Source organism: Molothrus aeneus, chromosome Z (genome assembly GCF_037042795.1).
Source record: "Molothrus aeneus isolate 106 chromosome Z, BPBGC_Maene_1.0, whole genome shotgun sequence".
Lineage (NCBI taxonomy): Eukaryota > Metazoa > Chordata > Aves > Passeriformes > Icteridae > Molothrus > Molothrus aeneus.
The window spans coordinates 20,021,767-20,046,339 of NC_089680.1; the positions used below are offsets into that span (position 1 = coordinate 20,021,767).

Genomic DNA, 24,573 nt, shown 5'->3' on the forward strand with positions numbered 1-24,573 from the left:
ACACACTGAAGAAATGCCACTATCCAACACTGGAGGTCATTCAGCACTTAGCCCACAATAACAGCCAAAGGTTGCAACTAGTCACAAATACCACCTTGAGCAGACAGGAACTAGCCCCAGCTTGAAAGCCACAGGGTTGTGAAAGTGTCATACTCTGCTGAAGCTGGTAAATTCAGTTGAGAAGTGTCAATTAGCAGAGGCACTGTCTATGGCTATAGACATAAAATTAATTGCACTGTACTGGCTAGGTCATTCAAGCATGGGAACACTGAACTATCTACCAACTGCAGCAGATTAAACTAAATTAACTGAATGACCACAACCTACACCCAGGCAGGCACCCCTTTCATTTTATGCAATAGGAACTACTTTGAGCACACTGGTATCTCACTGTATCACACAGAGGTGGAAAATGACTGTTGCAGCACAGGAAGCCCAAAACCACAGCAGAAATTGAATACACATTGCCCCTGAGATCCATATCACATTTTTGACCACAGAATCACTCTTTCCCCTACAAAAATGGGAAGCTTGTATTTCTTGGTGCTGTTTTTTACAGTCTGCCTAAACTGGAATAAATGTAAAAACAAGGTATCAGTTGACTCTGTGTTTAGGCAGGTTAGAAACTTTGTTTTAAATATATGCTTAGATGATGTACAGCACAATAAAACTGACTGAGGCCTGGAGAATTTACTGAATACTTTACTGGACTGCCCCCAGAAACAAAGCAGACAATAGTACACAGTAGGGTGATGTATTATATATGCATCCTTTTCACAAGAACTCTATGTGATTTTGCCCACAATTTCTTACTTCTAAGTGAGTTATCACAAGCCATTGATTCCTTAGAAAGTTAACAAGCAATAAGACAAGTTAACCTGGTGCTATTATGAGGCAATAATGTTGCCATCAGTGCATGCAACCACTGTATTTTGTTCATTTTTCCCTCAGGCACAATATAAAGAAGCCTGATCACATTTTTCAGCCACTATTCCACAATTAGACTGCATGTAAAATGCATAAACAGCAAAAGCATGCTGCAATTCAATTCTCTATTAATCTGGATGATGAAATAAAGAGACTTCCATTAAGACATTAACTTTTTAAGGATACAAATTAGAGAGAAAGCAAGACTATTAGCAAACTCAGACCTGAGGCTCAGTTCCCTTTTGACACATCAGTCAAATGTATGCCAATATATACTGATTTAAATATGTATTCTTACTTGAAGAGGTCAAAAAATCATTAAGATTTTCCTAAACCCATTACAAAAAAGTCACTGGCAGTGGCGCTGTCAAGACACGTGTAAAGCTTTTTTTATGCTTCCCCTCTCAATCCTTCCCTGCTGTCTGTATACAGTATGCTACCTCCGAACAGCAAATAAAACCATGTAACTGCACCCTATAGAGACTCTGAAGCAGTCAAAATACAAAACAGCTATATGTTTTAGATCTGTGAAGGATTTGAATTCTGGTCCTCCAGCAATGGAGCAAGAACATTACACATTATTTAGTTTCCACAAATCCATCTTCATAAGCAGAGAGTACAGTGGCACTCACAAACACTGTCAGGTTCAAGTTGATGGCAGAGTTCTTGTTTCAAATATACACAGATAGACACACATGTGGCATGGACAAAGCTCATTAGCTGAACAGCAACATGGAGCACACAACGTCTCATTTGCAGCCAGCTGAGCAGCTCCCTCAAAAAGCACTGGCATTTTATGTAACAACTGAAAAGCCAGGAGGAAGTCACATCGTGTTCTCAGGCATGACGTTTTACAGATACTATACAAAAAAAATACACCTTCCAATTCTGTCTTTGCAACTACATATTGTATTAAAATGAAACTGTGTGCTAAATTGATGCACACAAACCTGCACCAACAGATCCCATTGTCCAGTCCCTTTCCTTTAGAGGGGTGGACAAGGGAGGCCAATATGCACCAAAGGTTTCCATTCCATGAACCACACTTCCTACTTACTTCACACACGCCAGTTGCTCGGAAGTTTCCTCATTAGCTCCCATCTACTCCCCCAAATCCCAGCACCTTTTAAATTATCTACAATGCACTCACAATAATACTAGCAAATCATAATTTGGAGAAAATTAATGGTTAGAGAAATTAGCTCACAGTGAGTTTCAATTTTCTGTTTATATTTCCCAAATACACAAAAACATAAAAGGATTTAAGGGAGGAAGTAATCAGGGATACAGAGAAAAAAAAGCCAGCATAAAAACTGTGTTTCTATGCCTGCTGTGTTGAACATCACTATTCATGTATCAAAACAGAAGTTTCTGATGAACTTTAAAGTTCACTGCCAAAGATGGAGCACAAATTATGCCTTTCTAGCATTTTTACAAGCTGTCTTTGATTTCCGACCCACAAAATCATAACTGCAAGAGAAACTACATTGTATGTTGAAGAAAAGTATTTAAACTAAAATTCTGCTTTGACATTACAATACATGCCATTTCATAAATATATTTAAATGATATTTTAATAGGCTTGAAGATAATGATGATAAAGTGATAACAGCACAACGGAAAGTCATCTACAAGTGCCAAGAGATCCATAAGGAAACAGTCTCAACACAAAGTCCCACATTTGTAATAGATACAATGATGCAATCGTTTAGATCAGAAGCAGTACAAATGAGTACCTACCTCTTGGGACAGGAAGGGAATGACTTGCGCACATATAGCATTCAGCCTCTTGACAATTTCTGCCTGTAAGTCACAAGAAAAAGAAGTTCAATTACATAAATTCCCAAATGCGGCTGTCACCCATGAACCCTAAAGAGAAATTTGTTTTCTCTCAACTCTGGCCATACTCTGGCCAAGAGATGTTCTCAAAATAACAAAAGTGTTTGCACAGGGATCCAAATGTACTTAGGAAGCTAGTAATTTCTGGCTAAAATATTTTCCTTAAAACCACTATTTCAAACTGATACAAAGTGTAGTTAATTTTGATTACATAATCACAGGCATTTAAAGAACAGAATCTTCAGGACATGAAACAAAAAAATTGTAAACAAAATTCTGTGTATCAAACTGAACTCTCTCTTATGACGCAAAAGGAAGGATCACTTCAAATAAGAGCAATGCCATTGTAAGCAAAGAGAACAAATACACTGTTTACTTGTAACAATGCATAGCATGAGAACATTAGCATTGCAATATACAATCTTACTGATAATCATTCTACCATATATTTCAGGAAGGAATACTGCAGCCTTGTAACGCACTTCTGCCATTATCTATTCTCCTGGTTAGTAGTAGCTACTTTCATGTGGCAACTGTAACCACAAATTAATAATACACGATGTTTTATTTTCATATCAGAGATCAATTCTCTGTATTTAATCTAAAAATCTCAATAGAGACAGAGGAGGTCTGTTTAAATAATACAAGAATTACAGCTCCAGAAACAGAATATTCAAAGCCACACAGACTTTCCTACCATAAATCATAATTTTCTTACACTAAATTCTAATCAGGATCAGTTCCACATTTTACAATCGGAGAGAATGCTTTTCCTCTTGCAAAGTCACGAATCATGGGATGAAGACATACTAACATGCAATTTAGCATTCCTTCTTCTAAAAGCAAACCTTCCAGCCTTTTTGCTATGCTGTCTTTTAAACGGCAAACACTTGGAAAAGAATCTGTAGATCAGGAAGGCTCACAAGCAGCACTAAAAAGTCAGAAGTTCATATAAAAAAATCTGGGTTCAAGGAATATTACAGTTAAAAAGCTATGTAACCAGCAGATATGGTTTGCAAGAGGTAAGAGCACATGTGAAACTAACTCTGCCCCCTTGTGCATACTGCGTGATACACATTACTTAATACATACTATTTTGGAATACACTTCTCCCTTTCTCTGAAATACACCTAGATTCCCATATACTATTCATATAGCAATTTCTATGTTAAACTGTCCTTGTATCTCCTCACTGGTCTTCACTGTTTATGCAATTCCTCATATCATTAAATTTACGCATTTTAATGATTTTTTTCGTATTTGTTTACTACATCTTTTCTATTTATTCAGCAGCATAGGTATCTTATCAGATACTTTATAATATGTTCTGTTCAGCAAAAATTTAAATTATCCACAAATTTCAAATACATCTATAATATCAGATATCCCACAAGGCAAAACTTAAATATTCTTTTAAATAGACAGCATTCACTACACTAGTTGACAAGGAGATTTATAACTGCTTGTTACACAGAGCAGCACAGGGAGTGACAAGTTGTGGGCACCTAAGTTTCAGCCAGAAAGACTACACAACCCAATACAGCATTACTTGAACAACAGCATTTGATTAAGGAAATGTAGACTGTAAGAAAAGGCACAGCTGTAAAGTACCTGTTCTTAGTGGTTCTTAGTAATTTCCAAATTTTGGGTTCCAGCCACACTGCTATTTTTTTTTTTGAGAAATCTCCTGAGTGCCCTAAAGCCAGTGAGAAAACTACACATTCAATTCTTCAAGGCTTTTCCACATGAGGAGAAAATTCCCCAGTGCCCCTGTCTTGGGGTAAGCTGAAGCCACTCTGACCTGCCATTTAACATACACATGTGCCTTCGTAACAAACAAAAAAAAGGCACATCATGCTTTCTTCTGCTGCAAAACAACTCCTCCCCATCTTTAAAATGCCTGTCATAACCTTGCCCTGCACAGCTCCCCAGGGGTAGCTGTTGGAAAATCCCTTTTCTACCACAGTTACATCAGCTAGATACCTTTACTGCACTGCTAAGGAACCGAGAACAAAACCAGCTCGAAGAGCCATGCAGGAGCTCAGCGTCTAATTTTAAAAAGCTTATAGATTCATAGATTTTAAGGCCAGAAGGGACTGTTACAATTGTCTTATTTGACCTCCTGGGTAACACAGGCTGTAAAACTTCACTGGCTTCCCCATCAAACCCGTAAATTACCGTTCAGCTAGAATATAGCTTAGTCAACAAAAATAATTGTATTCAATTTACTTTGAGGCATTTCTTCTCAAGTAAGGTATTCAACCACAGATACTTCAAGTTATTTCAGTTATTATGTTTTTCTTTTGATCACTTCTCTTCCCTCTCCCCAACAGATGTATGTCTCCCTTCTACTGCTCTTCTGGCCAATGTGGGCTGAAATATATTTACAGAAAAATTCACCTCTGGCAGATTCCAAACCTGGGAAATGTTCAACTAAAAAGAGTTTTCTAAAAAGCTGTAAGTAACTGAAAACAGGTGGCTGAATATGTACAGTTACACAACGGTAATAAATCTCTTGATATCAATCCCACTGGAGTGCAGAACGAGTCCCTGCATGCTGTATGCAGGGAAGTGAGCTGATGGAGACAGCACCCAGCTTAGCCTGTGGAGAAGAAAAATAGCTAAGACAGGTTCAAGTGATGTCAAAACATCCCTCAGCAGCATTTCTCTGCTAGGCCAATCACAACAAAGCTAAAAAGCCCTTGCTATGCCGAAGTGTTTGCATTTTTTCTTTATTAAAACAGTCTTCACTTTCCCTAACAAAAAGCATCCCCAGTTGCTTTTATGGTTGTGTATACAGTTATCATCCTCCAAACTCAGGCAGCAAGGAAACAGCCCAGCTGAGCAGCAGCAGACTGCAGAGACACAGCATGACTGAGACACAGACTGCCTACCTTTGGAGACCACATGCAGTCTGAAGGCATAAAGGAAAACACTGTGTACATGCACAAATGATAGGAAGGTACACACTCTGTACCAAGAAAAGTCTCACACTAGACATTTTCACATGGTAAATATAAAGTACACTCTGTCTCAATACTTCAACTGTTTCGACAATTAACTGCAGGAGATAATGCCACAGCAACAGGCTTGATTGTCTTCCACAAAACATACAGGAGAAAGGAGTTAGCTGCCAGAAGCTAGTTGGATGGGATTCTTGAGATGCTGCCCTGAAGCTTGAAGGTGTAGGTACTGATGACATAGATTAGCATCTCAGTAGACCTATTTCTAGTACCCCTGGAGAAAGCCTGGAAACTCATTCTTCTTTGCCTAAGGTACAAACTCCGACACAAGGTAAAGCACAAATTCACATTTCTACTCACACACATTTTTACAACCCTACATTTGAACAACAGTTCAGGATTTCTTTTTTCTTTTAGGCATCAGGTCAATAGGTTTTTCATGATCAGTCTAACTGCCAGGAGAAGGAGAAAGTATGATTTCATAAAACCAGGCATCCAATTCCTTACACAGAAAGTCAAAATTGCCTCGGAAACACGGCTGCTTCCAGAGTCATCTAATTTTACCTCTTTTGTCCCATAGGACCAGGCTTTAGAGAGGCTTCATTTATTTACAGGCCCTTCCACTGGGCTTCAGTTATCAGCCAGCAATGCTGTGGACACACACACTTCTAATGGCCTATGTTTGAAACCAAGTCTAATCTGATGGCGCGGTGCCCAAACTCCTTTTCCAGCACAGCCATTAAAGGATGTAGGTTATTGCTGTTGTCACCATTGATATTTGTCATTGTAATGTAATTAGGGCCCTAAAATGATGCATTACAGCCCTTGGCACAGCTTCTATTAAAATCTTTTCTTCTGCTCACTGAACTGCGACCTGCTTTCTGATGAATAACAGACAGACAGCTTTAGGGTGAGGAACAGATTCATCAAAGTAGTATTTTCTAGCTCTGGAAATAAAATAAATAAATAAATGAGTACAAGGGCAACCTAAAAAGAAAAACACAAGGGGGGGATGAGGGGGAAGGAAAGCAAACAGCATACTTGAATTTCATCTGACCACTTGAAATTCTGATTGCATCTAATGAATCTTTCTTAGGACAATATATTCCCAGCCTGTGAATCACATGGTTAATCAGGGCTCTAATCTGCTATCCATCAGCCTATGCCAGCACTGTAAATTCCAATTACATTTATAGGTTATGTGGGTCATGCATTCCCAAACAACTATATTCACGGATATCCCATGTAAACTGGCACGTTTTCTGAAATGCTGTTGTTAGTGTTACTGAATGTTATAATACTATTCAAAGCTTTATGAAAGCTCCGATAAACAACTGCTAAATTATTGCCTGTGGATACAGCGTGACGCTCTGAAATAGCATTAATGGCCCAATAAAAGGGTGACTGCTCATGCCAAAATATAAAAAAGATAGCTTTTGCTGCCACAGTTTGTCAAATCTGTTAACAAACAGCGACACTTCTATTACTCCTTTCCCTGAACACAAAAGATGCTTGGTTTTTTATAAAAAAAACACCAGCATGGAACCAGAAAAGATGAAGGAAAGGCAGAAAGGAAAGGCTTGTGCTCAAATCGCCTTTTTGCTTATGCAATGCAAGCTTGTATTGTTTGCATCCATTAGGAGACACCTACAAGACACTGCTTTAAAAATTTTGATCTCTTTTCATTGACATTTACGTGGCATCATTTTAAAAAGAGAAAGATTAAATATTTATTAACTACAATGTTAACTTTTTTCCTTTTTTCTGCATATGAAGAGATTATAATAAATCACTGTGCCAGAATCTGATGCCAGTAAAGTTATGAAGACCCATATCAGTTAACAGTCCCCTCAGCATTGTTGCAGGGATTCAACACAAGAGCAAAAGCTTAAGTTTCTGATTCAGACAGTGAAATCTTTTTAACCTGAAAGTTAAATGGTACTTTATTTCCTAAATACACCCAAAAACCTGACACCTTAAGTTCAGAAGTGCCTATAAAGCATTCTGAAAAATGTTCAAAGATAAGTCTGTAGATGAAACCATACCTCAGGCCACTTGAGGTGACCCAGTAAAGCTGGTCCTTGGAGTACAACCATGGCTCCACAGCTATCAGCTGCAGGAAAAGAGGACCATGTGATGGACCATTAGAATCCTAAATCCCTTTCAGGATGGCAACATAATGGTTTAAGTCAATTTACCCTTGCCACACAAAGCTAAAATAGGGCATAAGCACTCAGTTAAATATGTTCACATGCCTTAATTAGCATTTCAGCATATGTCCCAATTCTTAGCACTGATGGAGATTAAAAAAGAAGCAAGAGTCATATAAACTCCAGTTATTAAAGTATTCAGAAATGTTCTAATAGATAGAGAGTTCAGAATAAATTTGTTGCTCAAAAATATCTATTTGCACTCCCTTTTTCCTGGGAAAAAAAAAAACATAAATGATTCTGTGGAAAAAAGAAAATTGGGATCTTATTTATAGCATATAAACTTTGGGAAAATATTTCCACTATATTTCACAAAGTTCCCTGGTTATTACAATTATAAAAAATTGCTGGTAAAGAATTACCACTGGAGCCTCTAGGTTTGTCAGTGGAATGGAAACAAAACTACTATATATGTATTGTTGAAATAAACCAGAATAATAAAACATTATTGGGAAATCCATTTCAGCAGCCAGTAGGAAGAAGAATATATGCAATTACGCTTTCAGAAAAATAATCTGCAACAACTGTTATTTCAGGTTTAATTTGTTCTACACAATGCAGCCTTTGCCAAAAAGATCAATCTAGTTTATTAAGTGCTTACCAAGAACACACGCACACACCCTAAACAAGCATTTCACAAATTAGTGAGAACAGAAAAACATTATTACACTGTATGAAACATACCATGATTCTGAATAAAGCAAGCAAAAAAGCTAATCTTAGTATTTTACAGAAAATTAACTCTTCATTTATAAAGAAGAATGTGTTTTGTTTTAATCACAGACTTTTGTCTGGAAATGCTTACTCCAGTTCTACAGAACTGGAGGAAATACTACAAGCCTTGAATATAAAATTTTCTTTTCAGCCCTAAAGGAATGGTGTTTGGAAACCAAGACACAAAGAGCCTACCCTTGTAGTCAAAGCAAGCGGAGGGAAAAGAACTTCTTACTTTCTGTCGTAAGAAGGACACTCAATAAAAAAGATCTTCTTCACAAAGCCAAATTGCTGATGTTTAGGAGAAACAATATTAGCAATGCACATACAAGCAACCACCACCATCAGACTGCCAAATAACTACAAGTACCATTCTCCACCTCACTTTCCTACCAACTTTTTTACATCTCAGCAAAGCTCATAAAGTGATGTAACTTTCCCTTTGCAAGTTAATTCAGTGTTTTGTAAGTTAATTTATTTGTCTATTTTGCAAAAAATACTACAAACAGCAGCATAAGCAATAAACTGGAGTGGAAGACTTCTCAAAACCAATTTTCTAATGTACATACTGCGCTGTGGGCTGCTGAAGTGAATTGATAAGACACAGCTTTTATTTAATGTCTTGAGAATCACATGGAGCTGAACTGAGCATGAAAGGATACATCCTGAATCATTCATGATTAAGACAATGAAAAGCAAGTCAACTAGGGTGACATATAAACATGCATCATGCCTGTCACCTGATGAAGTTGATGGTATTTTGTTAAAATCAACTTATATCAGCAAGCAGGGAAACAGAAATGCACAGCCTGGACAATACCAAAGTTCTTCAGTTTCTCAGGCAGCCATGAAGCTGCATCCTGTCCTGCCCTGATATATGTACCTGCAGAGCATCCAATAAATGGCTGCAAGTGGAACTTGAAATGACAAAGACTGGCTTCAATTTCCCTTCCTCAAAGGCAGCAGGAAACACTTGCTGAAAAATCAGACAGAAATGAGTAAAAGGACACTGCCACAGGAAATGCTGTTTCCATCAGTAGAGCTCTGAAGTCCTCTTTAAGGTACTATGCCTTCACCTACAAGCAATCCTCAGCATTTCACAGCAATTCTTTTTTTTTGTGAAATATGTCTTCATTACATAAGGATGAGAACTTTCCACCATTCTCTACCAATTTTTAAACTGTGACTTCACAGTTAAATAAAATACAAAAGAAAAAAGTTTTAAACTTACAGACCTATGGTACCACACTAAGGCAGCTTCAGCTCGAAGTTCAGTATTTTGCATCTGTTCCCTAGCTGCAATTAGTTCAGAATTTCCTATTTTAATCTTTCACATAACTGCTGAAAGACAATAGCACATGCACAATCTTTTATTACTCAATTTCTGCCCTCATACTCTCTGCCAAAGAATCTGACCACAGTTCGGCACCCGCTGGAAATGGCACAAGCCAGTCTGAGCCTGTCCTTGCAGCTATATGCATATATTGGTTTTAGACTCTAGTTTTAATTTAGTTAGGGGAAGAAAAGTCTCCTATGTATTTATTTACATCACAAGATTTTTTACACTTTGTTTCACACGGGTGACAGGAAAACTAGTCAGAAAGGAATACCGAGATCAGTAGTTTTAATGCTACATCATGAAAAATTAAACAAAGACAAGAAAAGATTGAGAGAGCAAAAACCTGTTCTCTGTAGGTCTGTTTAACTTGAGGTGGTGGCCTTAACTGCTCTGAAAAAATATTAAGGGGGTAAGATTTCATTGAAAAGATGAAAATATCTAGCATTTTAATCTAAAAGAAACCACACTTTTAAAATTTACATATACTGTGCTCACAAAAGAGGGTTCTGATTTTTAAAAAATAATGTTACCATAAACACTGCAATAATAATTTTCCCCACTACAAAATGGAACCGTCAATGTCCACTTCTGACCCTTGTCAGAAATTCACTTTTGTCAGCAAATGCATATAGAGGAAGACTCATAAGTAGCTATAGGTACCTGTTATCTTGCATCCACTCTCTGTATCATGGCTACACTGCTTACTCTGGAGCAGCATGGTTCAAATGTTAATCACTTAGAAGCTAACATGCTACCAGAGTTGAGAACTGCAAAGACTGTGACAGATATCAAGTTACACCTAAAAAACTTATACTTTACAGTCCTGATACATGCAGAAAACACTGTAACCAGTGGCAACATACAACAGTCTGCAAGGAAAGAAAATTAAGTTTCTCCAGCAAGTATTGTGGTCTTACAGGTTTTAATGAACTACATAAAACCAATCAATAAACTGATAAAAGCGGCAATCAGAAGTCACCCATAAAAACAAGAAATACAATGTGACTGCTGAACTCAAGTTTATTTTCTTCCAAACTCATCTGAAAGTCAGGAAACAGTCCTTCGACATCAGGAACAAGACTATTTCTCTTCCACCTTTGGTTTCCTTTGCCGGCCTCAGCCCTGCAGGTTAGGAAAGGTGGAGTCCATAGTTTGTCTGATTCATTGATAGTCACACCTTGATTGTGTTTGCTTCCAGAAAAGAAAATACTGAGAATAAACACTAATCTATTTGGTGGATTTGTTAATTCCATTTACAAGAATTCTGAGTGTTTAGAAACTTTGCTGTGTATTACCTTCAATTATTCATTTCTTCTTCTTACCCAGCAATTTCTCAATACATCACAAACAGCAGTCAATTAGCTCAAAAACGAAAAGACAGAAGGTTTTTATTTAAAGGAAACAAAATTTTAACTCATAGCCATTACCATGAAAATGAGCAATACTCAGATGCAATTTCTTCAGATTAACACAATAGATTTTAGTATTTGAAACAATAGACAAAAATATTGCCCCTTTTAAGCCAATACAGAACAGCACAATTTTAATATCTCTTAAAGAGATCAAAAATCAGTGCAGTGGATTCTGTGGCAACAGTATTTTCAAGTTTTGATTTGGAATCCTTATAAAGACAGAAACTCAAATAAGGTGTTAGTCTCTCATATTTTAAACCAACTGAAGTATGATACCTGCTAATTCTTTCTCAAGATAAATAAATGATTCATACTCTATCAAATCCCAGTTGCTGGAATAGTGTACATCTGGGAAGCAGAATATATCTTGACACCTATCTCCCTTTCTGATCTAAAGAGTTTTTTGTTTGTAAAATCAACATACTACAAGTGGAAGTTTACTAAAATACTATGAATGTATATGTAGGACACATTTTCTTTTACTCCAAATTTAAATGGAAGTTTCAGCTTCAGGCATTGGCTCATGATTTCCTCATGCTTGAGATGGCAATGACACAGACCTACAGAAGCACCACCTAAAAACTTCCAGTACCCTGTAGGTCACAGCAGCTTGTTAGTAGAAGCTTACACCATGGATGACACAGCCAGTGAGGATCCCAATTCCCTTTCTCTGGAGCATGTAGCCCTAAGGTTACAAGGGATGGTGCCATGGAGTTGGGGAAGCTGAGCAGAATAGCCAACAAGTAAAGGCTGGATATTCCACACTTGACACATTTCAGTATCATCTCACTCTCAGATGATACTGATTGCTACTTGCACTTTAAAAGTAAAAGACTTGCTGAAACCAGCTCAACAGGAAGGGATTCCTGATACAGCAGAATACTGCTTTCTGAAGAGGAACAACAAAAAAAAAGACCATAGTTCCAAAAAGGCCATAGTTCCACATATTTTCTTCTATCAAGAAGAAAATACTGATATGAATTGTCATTGCTCATAATTTCAATCATCATTCATCATAACTACCTCCCCCGAAAATAACTATTCCAATTTCAGCATTTCTGCAATTAGGATTTCTTGCTATTTTTCCTCCTAAGTGAAGGACAATGAAAGAATAAGTCTTTTAAGCCTTTAACATGTGAATACCTAACAAATGGTAGTTTCACTAGGGAAATACCTCTAAAATAATCAGGTTGTTTACAATTCTCTTTTCAGCCTTCCTAAGAAGACATATTTGCAAAGCAAATGCTAAGACATTTGTAAGACATGCATGCTTAATATGTTCACAAAAATTCGCTTGTCCAAGACAGCTGGATACACTAAGTACATCTTGGTGTTCAATTCATTTGAATGGCATTTCCCCAGTAAAACTCCTACCAGAACAGACAGAATCTGAGTCAAGCAACACATAATGGCATTTATCTTTAAATTACGTCAGCATTATTGAAGTTTTCACACACTCTTCATCTAAAATGGGTTTCAACATAAAATAACTTTTTGTAGAAAAGCAAAGTTTAAGGCAATGCCATAAAAAGCAGAACAGAGGAGGAATAGATCAAGAAGAACTATCTGGTTAGGAAATGCAGACTTCATTAAACGTTTTCCAGTGTGTAACTTCCGTAGGATCACCCTTTGTGGAGAGCTACTATGAACTGCAGTAATTCCAGACAAATACTCAAGACATATGTTAAATGCGCTTGTCATGATACTACACCTATAAACTCTAACAAGAGCATCTAGAACATGGTAAACACATGAAATATAGGGGCAAATAACTCCCTAAACAGATTAATCATGTGATTAAAGCAGTTCTCCTTAAACATGTTAATATTAATAGAGGCATCAGTCAGAAGAATATTCCTTCACAAAGTTGTACCAGTTTCACATCCATGATCCTCTACTATAAATACGTCTGGGCCAGAAACATGGATTACACACTCACCAGCTATGATGCACCTAGGCAGAGAAGATGCCTTAATCCATAGAAGTAGCCCTTAATCCAGTTACTCCTTCTTGCACCATCCTTCTATTGGTAACATTTTTGTGGGCATGTGATAAGCAATGAATTTATCCACACGGAAGCAGAGCCCACTTCCAAATGAAACAATTACTTTTTTTCAAATATACACACCATCCCAGGACTAGTCTACCACAGGGTTGACCCAAATGCAGGATCACCCCTCACATTACCACTGGCGTCTTCTGCCCTCAAAGTGCACAGAAGACTTCAGCCCTCGACAGACAAAATCTCCAATGTGAGACTTTTTCTGAGCACTCCTTTGAGTCAGAAAACAAAAGCACAGTTAAGGGACCATGCAACAGCATTTCTGTCAAGCTGCTCATTTTATTAGAGATACCAGTAATTCTCTGGGCAAGATAAAACACCCAGTTCACCTCCTACACTACGCTGCCACCAAGTCAACATTGCTATCAATCATATCCTAATCTTTTCACCTCTCAGGTTAGTATCATGACTGCCTTAGCCTGAAGTTTCAACTAGCCTTTAGAGCACCTGTTAGATATCTGGTAAATCAGGTCACCAATATCCAACTTCACAGTGAATTCAAAACAATAAATAAATATAAGCTAGTGCAAATCAGTGACAGACATACCAAGTCAGTACTGGTCAAATGAAGAAATTAAATACTGTGGTCGAAAGTGTTAAGAAAAACCCACACTCACAAAACAATGTATTTTTTTTCAGTCATAGCAGACAGAATGAGAGACAGCAAAACCACATTTGCATGCCCTGTCTGTTGTGGATTTAATGGATTTCTTGCTTTTTGACATGGAATAATTCTATGGTTTACCAAAATGCAGTCTCTGGACTTGTTAATTTCACATTTAGCTTGCTAGGTCTGTAATCTTGCCACTCTTTTAATCAAAAAGGTTTCAGGAGAGCATTTACATGAAAAATACTCATTCAAATCCTAACATTTTACGCACAAAAATACATAGAGGTTGGATATATTCTGGTTTATGAAAATCTGTTTTGCACAAACTATGATAATTATTCCTTTTGTAATAGCAGCTTCCCATGACAATTAGAGACTTAGTTGTGCTATTCTGTTTGCATTAGAAATTTGCCAGAAATATACAAGAAAGGAAACTTAAAATTACTGAACTACCTACCGATGGTTTGCAAACCTGCTTGTGTAAAATCATTATCTGTTTTTCACAAAAGAAGCAGAAAATGCTGGGAGGAGTAGGATGAAAAATAGGTTTGATGACAAGCAGATAGCTCAGACTGTGCTTCCTTTGTGTGAGCTTCAGTGAAGGTGTGAGAATAAGTTGGAAAATAGTATACTTCAATATAAAGTGAAATCCATTTAAAATTACTGATTTATATATTGAAATAAGTCCATTTTCACTACTGTAACACAGCAAGTGTGTGTGAAAGCATGGGAAAGAGAAGTGAGAAAACATGTATTTTTTATGTCATCAACAAGGTATACAATTACTTCTACCATCACAAGTATAACTTCTGCTCCTCAACACAAAACTGAAGTTGCTTTAAACTAGCTACAGAATAACCCAAGGAGCTGGATAAATACTCAGCACAGTCAAAACTTGCCAACTCCTCAGTTATTAGGACCTGAGCAAGTCTGTTTAAGCACACCCGCGTGTACTTCAGTCACACTCTTAAATACCACCCACATGCACCAAACACCACTTTAACTCTGTACCTGTAAACAAAGTATTCAAAATAGATGCCATTTTTCTGCAGTCTAAAGCAATACTTTAGACTGATACTAAAGAATCACTTTCAATATCCATTGCAGAACCTGTGTTATGGTTGTAAATCTCCAGCTCCACTGACTAACCTAGACTGTACACTGAGAGATTTTATAGTTTTATTAAATTCATAGCTGCTCTGCATCCAAAGTTGACTCCCTTCTGAGGGAGGGTAACCACAACACGTAGAAGCAAACTGATGCTCGAATACAGAAAGTGACCTGCTTTACCACCTAAATTCCACTGCTCCACCAAAGTGGAAAAGCAGAGCAGTGTTGCAGAGAGAACCAGATATCAAATCTTTCTTTTATATTGTATTGAAGAGAGTCCTTAGACTAGTACTTCTTTTCAGAAGTTCAACTTGCATTTATGCTCAAATTACATTTACAGCTTCTCTTGTGTAGGGTATTTTATAGTGAGGAGTGATGATTCAGTCAAAGCTGTGATCCTCTCTACTGAATATGAAGCTGGTTTTTCCTAATCTTTTGATATCTCTCATTGTCATCACCTTCCTTCCTTCAACCTCTGCAATAAATAAATCAAGAAAGAGCCTTGAGGAATTCATTATGTAGTGGGCAGGTAAAAATACAATCATGCTTAAAATGAGATTGGGAAACTATCTATTTGAGAGCTACACCAAGATCTCAATTCTGATTCAAAGTCTGATGCCTCAGACTAATTCTGCATAGTTCCACATAGAACCAGCCAGCACAGAAAAGTGTATCAAACTCCCTATTATCCCTAACATTACAATGTAATTGCTTGTACCAGAGAACCAAAATCCCACGGTGCTGCAACCACTCATGCATACCTACACATGCATTGTAAAGGTTGCACATGCACACAGGTCGCATGAATACTACCACAAGGTAAGAAATTTTGGTTTTCCCCAAAAAATCCCACCCTAGTAAAAAAAGCAGTATTACCCCATTGTCCAAATGTAGAACAGAGGCTGAGAAGATGGACTACCACAGGCAAACTTCCTCAATACAAACCAAAGCACTGACTGCACTGCCACTGAAAGGTACATTACTCGAACCTATTAATTGCAGCTGGAACAGAAGATAGCAGAATTCACATGGGAAACAAAAGGAGGACAAAACTGTTTGGGAAAGAGCACTCTGCCCCAAGCATACCACCCTACTGGATAAACACAGCCACTTCTAAGTGACTCCCATGTAATAGCATCCGACCTCCTGTTTCTTAACACTCTGCTCTCCAAACAATCCCTTGTGCTAAGGGCAATGCTTCAGAGAACAATATTACTTCCACTTCCCAGACAGAGATCTGAAGCAGTGAAAGTCACAGGTGAAGTCTCCAGAAGACATGTAATGGGATTTTTAAAAATGTCTTAACAGACAAGACATGTAATTCTGCAGAATGTTAGCAAGAGACAGATACTCAAGAGGATTTTCTAGAATACCTAAGCACATGGGGGCTTCTACCCTTACTTACAGCTATGTAAATGTAGCTTTGCATCCTAAAAAAAACAGAGCATATTACCAGAAAAATCCCAAACTACAGTCTTCAGCCCCTAGTCTCCCCACTCAGGAACGACATAGTGATGAAGTCACCACGAGTTTCCATCTTCAGTACTGAAGCTACCCTGCTGAATCTTTGGCTTAAAAATTATCGAGTTCTTTGTCACACAGCTCACAACTCAGCCCTGCAAAAACCTGGTCCCTGCAACTCAGTCCTTCTCCAGCCATGTTCCCCAGACAGCTGAGAATCTTTGCTAGCATTTTATTCAGACATAAAATACAGCAGCAACACATAAAAAAAAGGAGTGGAGATCAGACAGACTTCTGTGTAATAGCATAGTGGTTAAAGAGCTTAGTTGGACCAATTTACACATTACTTATATTCTTTCTTTAGTTCTCTTTCCCTGTCTAATAGGTTTCTGTGAAAAGTGGAAATATGCCCAATTCTTCCCTTGGAGAAGGAAAGTCTCTTTTCCAGTCCCTGCTTAGAACCAAGGTACATGAAAAAACACCAGAGGGTAAACCATGTAAATAGGTTTTGGGCAGGGACTGTAACCCAGTACAAATCATCCAGCTGACCAGAGTCTTTCCAGGGGGGATAGCACAAACTGCACCTCTCCTCTTTCAGCTTTAGTGGACCATTAAGAATCTCACAGAAACCAGAGTGTTTTCTGCTGGGTATATCAGTCATTTTCCTGGGACAGAAGAAACATGGGTTTCTTCTGTAGACGAAAAAAAAAAAAAAACAGCTGAACTGAGATGAATCAAGAGTCCTGCCTTCTGCAGCTTGTTTAAGAAAAATTCATACTATGCTTCTACTTTGATATAAACATTAGGCACCACTCTTTGAAAAGTGATTCTGAAACTACTAAGCCAAGGCAATGTGTCCCAACAGCACCAACTTTGGTGACTTCAGGCAATGAGAGATTTGAGCCACTCCTGCAATATCAACATTCCCCTATGAAGTACCCTCCATGTGTGCTAGATTTCTTTGGTACCATGCTGAGTCACTTACACCACAGACATCAAGCACTTGTCTGCTCTCGTCCTGCAGCCCAGTGGTGCAAAAGTGCCCACATCATTGCTCCCATCTTGCCACAGAGAGCAGTCAAAGTAGCTTATCCAAGGTCTCACGGGAATCCTTTGACAGCATAGTCTAGAAACTTGCACCAGTTTCCCTCCAAGCCCCAGATCCTGGCAGATGCATCTCATCCAGCTGAGAGCCTTTCTGCCTTGCTTTACATTAATACAGAGGGGCATTTCCTCTGTCTACAGATTTTCAGGCCCTCCAGGTCTGTCACAGGCTTGAAAAAAACCCTCTTGACCCTTAATGCAGTGCATACTTACAGCTGCATTTTGCTTTCAAAATGTGTAAACTAAGATTACCCCAGGATTCTTTCACCTACACAAAGAGATGTTAAAAATCAAGGCTTCAGACAAAATATACACCTGAGTTCCAAGCACAAAAATAGAGCTAACAGCAACTAAACAAAGGACAAAAGATAATTCCTACATTCATAAGGCCTCTATGCCCATTTGACTGAAAGAATATTTGAAAAAAATGTTGCAAATGCAAAGAAGCTAGAAATTTGTATCTGCAAAGAAAAGTCTCGTGTCTTTCCATGGACAAAGGCTCTTTAGGTGTATAATAGCAAGGCTGCTAATATTAGTTTTAGAAGCATCTTGTATACATGCTCATCCTCAAACAGAAACCTACATCCTCAAACAGAAACCTACAACCTCAGAAAGAAAAAAGCAACCACATGTATGCTCGGGGGGGCCCTCTTCTTGCACCGTCTTGTGGTGTTGTTCCTCCTTGCATCTCTAAATATGTGATCAAACCTAAGAACAAGAACAATTTTCATCCTTGGTAGATGGTGGTTTTAGAAAAAATGTCAGAAAGAAACCATGCCCCAGAAATTCCTAGGATGTCACAGGCACACAGTTGTAAGACTTTTTCTTACGCTGCCAACAACTGAAACAGGAGGCATTTTTGGTGTCACTAGTCTATAGAGATAAACCAGGGAACTTTGTGGGGGTAAGAAAACTAACTGCCTTGTAGATACCAATGGAAAATATTCTATTTATGTTCTTCACATTCAAGACACATTATTAGCTTTGTTTTCCACCTCTAGAAAAGACTTAAAGCAGGGAGGTGCAAAGGAAGCAGGGTATCACTTTTGAATTAATTAAACCAAGAGCTTATACACAATTTGCTTTTCAAGAATAAATACATAAAAAATAACTCTGACATAAAAAGTCCCTTGACATTTGGACGAAGTTGCCAAGGATATTTAATACAGCAAATAAGCAGGAAAGCCTCATCAATGCTTGATTTTGCTGTTGTTTTAGATATTGTTTAAGAAGAGACAGAAAGAAAACATACACCTTTCCAGCAGAAATTAGGAAGTATTGATAAAAACTGTAAATAAGCAACATGTTCAGACTGCAACAGCCTTCTACAACCAGGACAGAAAAATCTACTGGTCAAATTGAGTATAAGAATAGACAATCTTTCCTTTGTTATCACACTGAGACAAGTATACAGGGAGTGTTTTATGCCCAAAGTTTTTCAAACCTTGTGTTATTCAAGACTGTGGATGTGTATTTCAAGAGGCACCTACTTTGTATCTAGTCACATACTCTACAAAATTACAGAAACCCAACATTAGTGGTGTTGTAGCTGACTCTCTTTTACACATCAGCACAGTGCCATCTTTCAAAGAGGGCACTAAGAAAGTGGATGGTTCTCAAGCAGAATGAATGGCACTGCAGGGAAGTAGGAGATGTGAGAAGAAAACCAATTAAACAGCTTCCTCCAAACATTCCCTTTTCTTTGCCTTCTCCATTAAATGGAAAAGTGTAAGTGTTGTGGCCTGGTTTGGTCTTATGCTCTTTTCTTTCCTTCTCCAAATGTTATCACAAAGACCTGACTCTGCTATTTCCAACTTCGACCTCCAAATACAATTAACAGAATAGCAGACAGGAGGACAGCTCAAGTATCTGTGGTGTTATATCTCCTGGTAACCTCTGGAGCATAAGGACAAAGGAGACTCCAAAACAGTTAAGGTACTACTGGACCTAGTTACGCAGTGAACATGGGTTTGCAAGGAGTCCTCTTCCTTCCACAGCAAACATCTTCATTCAATATTCAGTGATTCTCTAGAATCTCTCATCTAATAATGGATGTTAAGTAACTAAATCTTAGATCATGCCCCATCACGTACATATCACTACCATCCAGTAGAGAGACAGAAATGTCACAAGACTGTTGCAAAGGGATGCAGAGCTCACAAACTCGCAGTTGGAGAAACCCCAGCCAGTAATTTGTTACATGCCTTGAATTAAAAATGGCCTCTTCCCTGGATCTGAGGCAAGCAAGCCCCTGGATAAGCTTCAGCAGGTATCTAGAGCACAAACTAGAACAAACAGCAACACTGACTTTTCTCTGCAGATCCACAGTACTTCATGAAGGACGAGTACTGAACTTTTTCCTCCTGCAGCCAGCATAAAAACACAGTGGAGACTCACATCCCTCTGAACCAAAACCACGACACAGTTTGGCTCAGCTGCTGGTCTCAAACACCCACATGGAGTCCATGTAGCCACTGGCTTCTTGGCTGTCAAGTGGCATGATAGTGGCTAATCCACTTCAAACCCAACACAGGACCTCTCAAGGCAGACAGGTGAAAATACAGCACTAGTTATTTTGTCTCCCTTGCACTTATGAATAGGAAAGTGTAATTGGAAAACAGCTCCGTGTCATCAAAAAGAAGTTGAGAATCATTTCAGATATGAAGCATGGCTGAGAACTTCTTATTCACCCCCGTAAAAGGGTAGAAAAGGAGAAAAGTGGCTATCCAAGATAAAAACTTTGCTCAAAGATTTCTCTATTTTCCCTGGTTTTTAAAAGTAACATTTGAATTGCATGATATATAGGAGAAATTGTTTTACCATCACATATAAGTTACTGAGAGAGATTAATCAGATATCCAAATATTTTAATCTAGAACTCCCACTGTCTATCTCATTATAAGAAATGTGCAAAAATGAAGATCCACCTCTCCTGCCAAGAAGCAAAGAGACTTGAGAAAGCATTTTGATTACACTTTTTCTTTCTCTTCCTTAACCCCCAGCTAAAAGCTCACTCAAGTTTGCCTTGTGAATAATTTTAAATAATACTGTCAAGTTAATATGGTAAATGATAACTTCAGCCATGGAGCAACTGTCAGTAACATCCTGTAACCCTAACTTTGCCAGGTCTGAGGTCTATGCACCATCAAGCAAGCGTTCTACCACCCTCTACAAGGATCTCACCACTGTGCCAGTTCAGCAGGTTACCTGCTCCTCCCTCATCCACAACTGAGTTTGTTGCTGTAACCCCATGGGCACTCCTGAGTTCTGAGGAAACCAATTGCCTTGAGGACACAAAAGACCCAAGCTATACCTTTTTGCTGTTGTTCCTGGTATTAAAATGGTCAATGTTGAATTTCAAAAGCATTTACTGTCACTGCTAATACATACCACAATATTTTATTAAGTATTTGCAGAGAAGCATGTATTGGCCTTGTTCTGACCTGTTGGTTAAGGGTTCAAAGTCAGAAAAGACAAGGGGCTAAGATCCCCTTTGCTCTCCAAAGCACCCTTTTGCTGTAGTGTATGTGCACCATGGGCTACACCTGTAATTGAAACACAGGTGATGTCTCAGCAACAGCTCTGTCCTGCCCTCTCTGTGGTGCTACTCCTTCCTAGGGCAATCACTTATTTCTGGGATAAGCATGAACGGGGTCAGAGGGGGTTCTGAAGTCTTTAAACAGCCAAGCCACATCCATAAGCAGACAGAGTAACACAAAAGAGGTTTCCTATACTTCAGATACAGAGCAGCATTTTTAAAAATTAAAAGGTATCTAATGTAATCATACAGAACATGCACACACTTAAGTAATATAATACCAAACAAAATCTAGCAGCAGGGTCTAGTGTTATGCAGATACTTTTTAACATGAAGGGCACAAACTTTTACTTCTGCTCAACTGTGAGGTGTTCTGCCAAGGTTTTTTAAGCAAACACAAGAAAAAAGAAAAGCACATGTTCTTACTGCCAAATGTTTCACATCCCAAACTAACAGTGAAAAGTTTTTCTTCTTTGAAGAATTAGAATCTCATGCAGCAAATGTCAAAAACCTCTGTCTGTGTGTGATTCTGCAGAGAAGCTATTTAAATAGACCAAAAGAGAGGCCAACTTAGAAGATCACCACTCAAAACTATGTTCTCCACTTCCTTCTAACACATGAAGAACTGTCACCACCCTATCTCTGCCACCTTATGACACAAAAACTTAACAAGAAGTTCCAGAAAGATTCTTTCTATATTTCAGTTTGGTACTATTTTTCTTTAGAAGAGTACACCTCACACATTTTCTGAGAGCAGGAAATTACAACAAAAAATTGTCAGCTGTATCTCATACTCAGCTCCATTGGCTTTATCCTGAATCTTGTTATGTTTTCCTCCTTACTTGCAAAACAAACCAACTATGGAAGAAAGAAGTGAGAAATCTAAGAAGCATGAGACATGAACAGTTTGGCAGCTTAAAAGGAGAATGGAAGTAAAATGAACTCTAAACTTACTATGTTTATCTCATTATTAATCTTCAGCCAATCTCATGATATTCCAGTAACTGTCATGATTTAACATTTGGAGTTGTCAATACAGCATACCATACAACTACATAACCATAAAGAGACCAATTCAAGTTTAGTATGGGGACTATAACTTTGACTTGCCATACATTTGCATAGTTAAGTTTCTTAGCCATAACACCACAGTGTTCAATACCAGAGCGTTATGCACCTGTCCAAGGCTAAGGAAAACAATTTTTATGTCAAAATCCTATCCATACAGGCAAGAAATCACTATTAGAGTTCTATTTATTATTTGTTACATATTTCAGTTATATTTAAAAACTATTTTTTAAACAAAAGGAATATGGACACCTGCTTTTGACATTATGCCCAAAACCATTTCTGCTACACTGAACTACAGAGGTTGTGCCACCACTAAGACAAACAGTTATCAGGGGAAAAATTCAGAGATGTACTTGAAGTAGAATCACAGAATAGCGTGGGCTGGAAGAGATCTTAAAGTTCATCTAGTTCCACTCCCCCTGACATAGGCAGAGACATCTTCCACTAGATACCACTGGAACTGTAAAACTATTACTTGGAAGCAAGACAAAACTTGTAAGAATACAGATAAAAAGAAAGACAAATAGGTATTAAAACCAATTCATATTTTTGCATTTTAAAACAAAGATTTATTTTTAACTTGAACATTCAATTCTGACACAGAACAGCATTTCTTTTCTGTAGATCGGCTTGGGTTCCAAATACACTTTTGTCACCTGCTAGCTAATGCAAGCATCAGTTTATATAGCCCGCGTTTCACATTATCATCTTTGTTCTGCTCCCACTGAACCTTGCAGCTGAACAGGTTTTCTGAAAAGTCAGTGACAGATGTACACAGTCTGCAGACCACAAAAGTAACTTTTTTAACAATTTTAATTGCACTGTACACAAACAGACCCACAATTTTGATAAGCCAAATTCTCTATTACATTCATAAACAGTACACTACAATTATCCATAAAAGAAATAAATAAAAAGTAAGACCAAATTGACAATTCTGAATTCTCTATGTCTGAGAGCGTCGATGCTAAAATTTTTTCACCAGTTTTAATTCACCATCTATGGTATTCAATGTGATTGACTGGTGTAAGCAGCCCCTTCACATTTTGTAACATAAATCAAAATCAGAATCTTAAGGAGCTTACAATGGCAATTATTTCACATGCCTGAATCCTTATGTTTGAAGTTATTTCCTTAACTGAGACAAGCAGCCAAACACTTTTAAACCAGCTTTACAATCAGCTCTGCAGTCTTAATTCTACTTTCCTAATGTCTGTTTTGTGCAATGAAAGAGCTCCTCTAGGAAAACTGGTAATGAGATCAGCAAGTGTATAACTAAAACCTGCACCACAATGCACATACACAATAGGGCAGGATCAAGTTTACACAAATGCTGTAAAGCCTGGGCATCCCAGGAAAGCAATACTTCTCTCTGAAACCTATCTGCTAATTAATGTTTTTTTCCTGTGCTGAATGACCTTAGCACTTCTTTTTGCCCCTAGAAGGACAGCAAATCTCACCACACAAAATGGTGCAAAATGGTGATGCATCTTCTCTCGCTTGGTGGACAGTAAGTCCCGATTGTTCCGAAGGAGCCTTATGCCTTATGTGAGCCTTGAGCCTTATGTGTCATATTTCCAGCCACACTGGACAACCCAAAGAGTGGTGGTGCCAGGCAGGAGGGGAGCTTCTCACTGCAAAGGTACACATCACCTTTCTTCTTCCCTCTGCCTTCTCTCTCCTCTGCCACTGCCCCAAAGGAACTGGGGGTTCTCGCTGGAACACTCTCCCTTTTTTTTAATGAAAGGAACAGCAGGTTCCTTTCATTAAAAAAAAAATTAAAATGCAAGTATTTCTTATAAGGGAAAGTGTTAGGTGACCATAACCACAGGGGCACCACTGGCCTCCTCTGTAATTGCAAGTCAGCCCATAAACTAATACAGTCAGTGAGGCAGCATCATAGCAATTAGTATCTTTCAAAGATAGAAAAATGCTTTTATGTTTAAGCACTGTAGAGCACAGCCTTTTGCCAGTAAAAACAGAGCATATGTCTTAATTTAAACATTTGCTCAGCATGTTTTGTGCTACTTCCTGTGTCTTAAGCATCTGTCTGAATTTGCTTAAACAAGTGGGAGAAAACGACACTTTCCTTTGCTGATGAACAGCAAAAACTGGATGACATGGAAGTTCTTGTCGTCATGCACGCTATTCTGCAGTTGCAAGGGGAAAGGTTATTTCAACAGTAACTCATGGAGTAGTAGCAACAACAAACT

At 38.2% G+C, this 24,573-nt stretch overlaps 1 protein-coding gene across 3 annotated transcripts in view; it reads right to left on the reverse strand.

The window, feature by feature from the left end:
- LOC136568635 (transducin-like enhancer protein 4) overlaps positions 1–24,573 on the reverse strand; it is a 97,818-nt gene that overhangs the window by 64,140 nt on the left and 9,105 nt on the right. For all 3 annotated transcript variants that reach the window (XM_066568729.1, XM_066568728.1, XM_066568727.1), the window contains exon 5: positions 2,668–2,730. In XM_066568729.1, coding sequence (XP_066424826.1) covers positions 2,668–2,730 — 63 coding nt within the window. The remainder of the gene's footprint in view (positions 1–2,667; positions 2,731–24,573) is intronic.